Genomic DNA, 7,251 nt, shown 5'->3' with positions numbered 1-7,251 from the left:
GGGGATGAACACGCTATCTGAAAGGTGGCAACATTTGCCGTTAACAGAGAATTACTTCAGTTAATCAGAACTAGGGAAGATTGTGAATGACCTGGGTTAACAAAGTGAATAAATGGGCAGTGTGATGCAGATGAAATGCAGTGCTGACAAATACAAGGTTGGACACACATTCATTGGAATAATTGGAAGTATCTGTAGGCTTTGTTGGGTTCTAAATTAACCATAATTATTTAGGTCATTACTTGCTATGATCAACTTAGATGAAAAATTTGTGTTGTGAATGGATACTATGAAGACAAAATATGATGTGGGAGCACATGTGTTGGGGTGGTGGGGTGGAAGATGGAATAGAAAATACAATTCCATCGATAAATCAGATATAACAATCCACCAACAGTTTTGTGGTTTGCCCTTTCTCTTAAAGCATTCTGGCAAAAAGTGATTCTGCAGACTGGCAACTACACAATTAGAAAAATGGAGGAGTCTGAAAACAAGGATTTGTTTAGCAAGTAGTCAAGTAATAGGAGACAGTGGGAAAGTGTTTAAAACAGTAAGTAGTATAAAGCATACAAGCTAAGAAGTTTCTATTTATCCTGAAAAATGGAAAAAAAAAAAAAAAAAAAAAAAAAGAAAAGTGGTCTGTTCAAAGTGAATGAAAATGAATTATTTCCATAAAAACTTCGTTAACTTTTGGGACTCATTCTCCTAAGCAATCATGGAGGCTGAAAGTTCAGCAACATTAAGCTATTTTAAAGCTATTTGTATGCTACAAGACTGGGACAGTTATTCCAGATAGATATTCAATGTTTCTTATTCAGTCTGCCTCTCCTTAACTATACACTCATGACACGGGATGTTGTGCTTACTATTGTGAATCAGACCTTTTAATGTACACAGATGTTTCTGTGCTCAACTTTGCTTCTCTAAGCTTTAAACTGGTTTGCAGTACAGCATCTACACTGAGGCAGGGTTTCTACTCCAACAGACAGGAGACATGTACCCAATGAAGAAATGGTTAAAATTTATATCAGCTTTGCTTTAGAAGAACTTTTTTTGATAAAGCTACCTATTCTGAATGTTATTTCTGCCACTGTGACTTCCCCACTCTGCAATCCCCCGCCGAAGACTTCAGCAGCTGGTGCATTACATGGAATGGTGTTTTAAAATCTCCTTGGTGCTGAGTTGAGGCTTGTATGATTTTCTATAGCATTTCTAACCACTCTGGCTGCATCATGGTGTGATCTGTTTCACATGCCAGGAACTTTGATGGGGCACAGTTGAGATTAATGATGACATAATACAGTAAGAAGAGATATTAATGCTCTTAGGCATGAATTAATGAAATACCATTGAGAATTTATCCTGCATGAATAAAGGGATTTAGAAGTTGTCGTTCTAAAAACCGCATGAGGTATTTTACTGGGGAAAAAAAAAAAAAAAAAAGAGTAAAAGAAAAAAAAACACTGCTGAAATGGGCAGGGTCCTAATGAACCTTTACTCCAGATTTTTGTCAGAGCTGGATGATTGAGCTGGATCTACTAATTGAATTCCTACTAATTTACAGCATTTATATAAATGAGGCACAAATCTCTCCCATCCAGGGCTGTGTTGGTGCTAACTTTTATCCCCAGCTCAGTACAAAGCTGGCTCCCAACCTCCAATGTAGTTCTAGGGTAGAGACCCAGCAGGCTAGCAGCATTCATAAATCTGGATCCATACAGCAAGACTCGTGCTTACTGGAATGGTAGCAATGACCTTCATAAATGTGGATGGTGACTGCCACCATCTATTTAAAAAAAAAAAATAAATCTAATGTATGTTTCACCGTGAGCTCCCTTTGTGTCTTTGAAGGGCTAAAGTGTCTTTGCAAGGCTACAGCAGAGTGGAACTGAAGAGCACCTGTGTCCCAGCACTTTTCATTCTCCATCATCCCCTAGAATTTGTGAGTTAAGACCCCCATGGAAATGTACTTGTCTGTATGTGTACATATAGATATATATACATCTGCCTGTAGCTTCTCTTGATTTAAAAAATAATTTTATTCAGGGATAAAATTTTACACTAGCTTATGTTGTCATATAATCAATTCTAGAAGACAAGTTTTGTTAGTCTTGAGGCAAAGTGGGATAACAGTACACAGGGATCGTTTACTTTTTGTTGTTTTTCTGTTAATGTCTGTTCTGAGTAGTTCAGAAATAAATTTTTCTTAAAAATTAGGACATAAAATATGACACGTATTTTATCCATAACTTATGTCAATTTGAAACACCTTTTATTGCCTACATAAGTGAATATATGTAAACTTTATTAGTAATTTCATTTCCAATTTAAAAGAAGCAAAGGTGTATTGTAGAATTCACAGATAAAGAATAATTTTAACTATAAAGGTATTACCAATGTTGCATTTCTTCATGTTATGGTTCACTTATGTAGAATTGAGATGTATTTTATATTAAACAATGCATAGCACCATTATACAACAGTTCACTAAATGCACATCCCATTTAATCTTTTGCAGGAATATAACTGGACTGAAGTTACAAGGAAGAATTGGATGGAGCCAGTAGGGTTAACACTGATACTAACAGGAGATTACTAGCCATAAGAAAATTACAGCTCTTCTGAAAGACAGTGCCTAAAATAGCAGCATATCCTTGGCACCATCATAGGAACTGGTTAACTGATGACCCTGAAGAAACACTTGTTTCCATTAATTCTGCTGTCATTATTTCGCTATTCTCGACTCTTGCTCTCAATTCTTCTGTCCTTCTGATCCCAAGACAAGATGGCAGGAACGTGAGAGAGAACATAAAGAAATTACAGTAAGCTGTCGGCCATATAATTGTATTGTAACCTACTACACTGAGAAGTTACACCAACAGAAATTTGGCAAGGTATTGGCTGCTAGTTGCTAACTAAACACAGGACACTCACTAGCATAACATTTAAAAAAAATAAAATATAAAATAAAAAAAATAGGCTCACTAAAAAGCAACATCTACATTACAAGGAAGCTAACAAAAGAATTCCCTTATGATATTTAGGTTCAGCTGGTTCATCTTAGGTTCATCAGCTCAATTTTCTTGTTTTATGTATACGTATTACATTTGCAGTTGAATATATTTTTAAGATCACAATGCTACAAACCTTTTTCCGGCATGTAGTTTCACCACCTTTAGTTAGACAACACGTGACACACAGAAGTACTTGCTCGAATTAGGGCTGAATATTCTGCTGAAAGCTGGTGATGTTATTAGATCATGTACTACAATTACTTGAGCACCACAGTTTTTAAATCCCTAAGACATGATTTCCTAGGTAGAAGGCAGCAAGTATGCTTTTAAGTTGCCAGACAGACCAAGGGAATCATTTTGCTCCGAAGCGTCTGCTGTATACCCTGAATCAGAACAAATCCTTATTTCACAAAGACTTCAGATTTTTAAAGCATCTCTGCTAAACAGAAGTGAACAGTTTCTGATTAAACTTTAAATGTTCCAGTGACTCTAACACAAAGATAGTAACCTTTATGTGTTAAGGAACATATTGGCAAGAGTTACCAGGAGGGTAAGGTAAAGATGCCTTTGTCTTCAACAATTGCTACAGTGCCACAGTCCCAATTACAGACATACTGAGGTTATCTGAACTGTACGGTTCCATCTCAACTCAGATATTTTTTTACAAAGTTTGAATTGTCTCAACACCAGGAAGTCTTGCCCAAAATATTTTTCTGAAATCCGAACTTTTTCAAAATGCACCTACACAAAACCAGTGTGTATCGATATACATTCCAAATTCATATATTCCAGCGCATTAGAAGCTAACAGAATTTAAAAGGCTTTCAGATGAATTTTTGCTGTTGTCATATAGTCACAGGTGCCACATATGAAAACATGGCCTCTGTGTTATGAAAGAACACACTTTTGGAAGTTGAAAAAAAAAAAAAATGAAGTCCTTGGCATTATCTTTGAGAAGCCCTGGTTGAGAGGGACAAAAAAGGCTTGGGAACAAAGACTTCAGGCTTCCAGTTTTGCCACCGATTTGTTGATAACATCTTGGGCATCAGCTGCCTTCTGCAGTTTTCTAGTCTGATAAAAATGGGGCAGTCATGCTTATTTATCTAACTTAAAGCGGTGCCGTGATGGATTGATTATTTGCACAGCACTCTGAGTGCTATCCAAATGCTGCTTACTCATGTTTTCCCCACTACAAGACTATATCTTCATCACTAATAATTAACTGCTAATTACTGTTGCTGAGAATACCATGGTGGTGTTTACCACCTTATTTTTGATTTCAGTACAGATGCCTACTTAAAAGTTATGTAAATATATGAAATTACAGTACATTTTCCTAATGACCCTGCTATATCTGAGTTTGATCCTATTCAATTGTGACTAAGGTAATGAATAGTAACTAAAGATGAACTCTTTTCTGTAGAACTACATAGACAGTTTCCATTGTACTCTCAACACTTAAATCATGAAATGTAGAGAAGCCATTCTAAGCAGGATACAGCTGGGTCAAAAGACTGCTGATGCCAATTATGCTTCGTACATAATAATGCACATTTTACCTATTTGGAAAAAAAATTCACATTTATTTACTGTCAAACAGGTGTTAAACTTTACACTGGATATTAGTGATGGGCTCATTATTAACAGGTTTACACAAAGGGATGAAAAAAGCAGAATTTTGTTGAAACAATTTACATTTCATTAGAATTTTATCATAAAATAAATTAATTACTAAATATAGGCAGAAGGAATATGGAAGAGTAATAGTTATGTTTTATTTATCTTTTGAAAGGACAGGCACCTTTTATTCACGAGAAAGCTTGTGAGAAGTGTCCAGTGTCCCCTTTACCCCCTACCACCCAACACTGATTAAAGAATGAACAGGGAATTGAGTTACAATCTTTGTTAGCTATACCAAATTTGTGCAAGGCTTGGCATAATTGGTTTCTAAAACAATTTTCTCCCCAAATTATGTTTTTGGCAATAAAAATTAAAAAAAAAAAAGAATAAAAACTAACTTGTCAAAGCAGAACACTGTTTACAGTGAAAAATAAGTGAAAACGGGTAGAACTTGCATTTTTAACATACTACCGTACTATGAACAGAGTGTAAGAAAAACAGCTTATAACATATGTGCAACCAAGAGCTTTTCACAATATTTTCTTCAAACTCTTTAAAATTATTTTTTATGACAATTATATTTCAGTTGGACACAAATGTATTTATTTTACCCTAGCAATAGAACAAAATATAATTTCTTTAGCCATTTTTTCATGAGAACGGTTCATTGTACAGTTGAGGAAATATATGAAATAAGGCCTGTGGCTTGATTGCTAGTGGTTAGACATGTATTCAATCTTTGCCTTAATGGAAAAGATTTGCAGTGAACTGCAAACTGATGCAGAATATCTCTCCTGCTTTTGCAAGTCTTGTCAGGAATAGTAAGGTACAGTAAATTTGTCCCACAGGATTTTAGAGCCTACGCCTTGTATATAATACAATGTAGGCCTAGAAAAAAAAATGGTGCAGCCATATTTACAAATTTAGTTCACAAACTGCTGCAGTAAAATGGCTGGAAAGTGTTTATTTTTCTTTTTTTTTTTTCACAATTTTGTTAAATTCAGCAGCAGAAGATATCTTAAAATACCTTGTTGGTATTTTTTTTTCTTTGTAACAAATAATTCATTTTAGTATACTCTGTGTATATACAAAGTTTTTGTTTTATAAAAATTCACAGAACTGCGAGGTCCAGTCATCCCCGTTACACCGGAGAACCACAGGGTCAACAGAATTGTCTCTTCAAGCAGATACGAGGGAGCCTGCACAGGGCCAATTAAGTCTTTTAATACTTGTACGTGGCCTTTAATATTTCTTTGCTACACTATTAAAGGCTTGTCACTAGCTGCATTTGTCCTTCTCTAACATCCCCTTCTGGAATACATCCTTCCTTGTTAATGGGAATTATATAGCCGTCGCTATTACCCCTGCTGATTTGATAGTACATCTGAAGCTGATGGCCAGCTCCTAGATTTGGCATGCTCTTGTAGTAAATGTCCTCATTTTCACTCCTCCTGGAGGGAGAGAGATCTTCTTCAACATCGGGGCTGCTCTCTGGATACGGAGAGTCTCTGAGATTGGGCATGCTTGTGTAAAGAGAGTCTCTGTTGGGGGACTGGAGGTGGTCGTCAGCCTCGGCTGTCAGTTGTGAGACGTAGCTGTCGGTTCCCTCGGTCTTCACTTTCTTCTGGGGCTGGTACAGAAGGGAGTGAGTCCGCTGAGGAATGAGCGGGGCCTCAAGCTCTTTGTGGTGGAGTTCCAGCCCAGGGGTGTCGCTGTGCATCAAAGATGAGGCATCTGCCACGATGGCGTCATCTTCGCTACTGCTCCCGCCGATCACAGCCTTGGCTGGCAGCGTGCGCTCCAGGTTGTGGTTCTTGCTGCTGCCCCGCAGGTTGTTGTGCACTAATTCTGAAATGATCATTTTCTCAAAAGCAGTATCATTCAGGCTTAGTCCACAGTCTACAACTTGCACACTGTCATTATAGTCTCCGTTGCGCAATGAGTAGCTGTTGTTGAAATTACCATTTAGCGGTAGAGTATCCATGGCACTTGTATCCCTGGCATTGTTCAGTGAATGTCCTGAAACAGAAAAGGACAGCACTGGTTATTGTCTGATGTGCTTTTCATCGCTTTATTTTTTTTTCTTAAACAAATTCTTTAATGTAGTTCAGGACAAAGTTGTACTTGGAAGTAAGACTTGAGGAAAGTAAGGTTATTGAACATTCCCAAATGTAAACAGTTGCACACCTTATAGGAAAGATGCATTTAAAAATAGTAACATGTATTTCCTGTGGGGAATAGTGGCATTTTAATTTCTTAATTTATGTCAATTCTGTGACTCTTCCACAAGGAACTGTTCACTCCATGCCCTTGCATATGTAATGCAAAGCAATTCATTTGGAAACATCTATGTTTTGAAGTACACCACCATGATTTAGAAAAAGAAAATTAACAGAATTTGTCCTAAACAACACTAAATTAAAAAGGAATTAGATCACAGACATAACTGAAGGTAAATGTACAACATAAACCCACATAACTGGCAAGCAACTACTTTACTTAACAACATTTCTAACATTTTTCCTTTTTTTTTTTTTTGAGATGAAGTAAAGAAAAGAATGAAAAAAATGGATAAATACAAAGAATTTATGTTAAACAAGGACAGCCATCTTTCACA

General features: G+C 36.5%; 1 protein-coding gene across 22 annotated transcripts in view; it reads right to left on the bottom strand.

Moving 5' to 3' along the window:
- Positions 1-2,237: 2,237 nt before the first annotated feature.
- Positions 2,238-7,251, bottom strand: part of ADGRL2 (adhesion G protein-coupled receptor L2) — a 388,404-nt gene continuing 383,390 nt past the window's right edge. For 15 of the 22 annotated variants that reach the window (XM_080602769.1, XM_080602762.1, XM_080602758.1 and 12 more), the window contains one exon: positions 2,238-6,653. In XM_080602769.1, the coding sequence (XP_080458895.1) occupies positions 5,899-6,653 (755 nt within the window). In that variant the 3' untranslated portion in view covers positions 2,238-5,898. The remainder of the gene's footprint in view (positions 6,654-7,251) is intronic. The other 7 variants (XM_080602771.1, XM_080602772.1, XM_080602767.1 and 4 more) reach the window with 5 other exon arrangements.

Source organism: Anser brachyrhynchus, assembly GCF_964034855.1.
Source record: "Anser brachyrhynchus genome assembly, chromosome: 8".
Classification (NCBI taxonomy): domain Eukaryota; kingdom Metazoa; phylum Chordata; class Aves; order Anseriformes; family Anatidae; genus Anser; species Anser brachyrhynchus.
The sequence above is the reverse complement of the archived record's forward strand: the minus strand, read 5'-3'. Positions and strand labels throughout refer to the sequence as shown.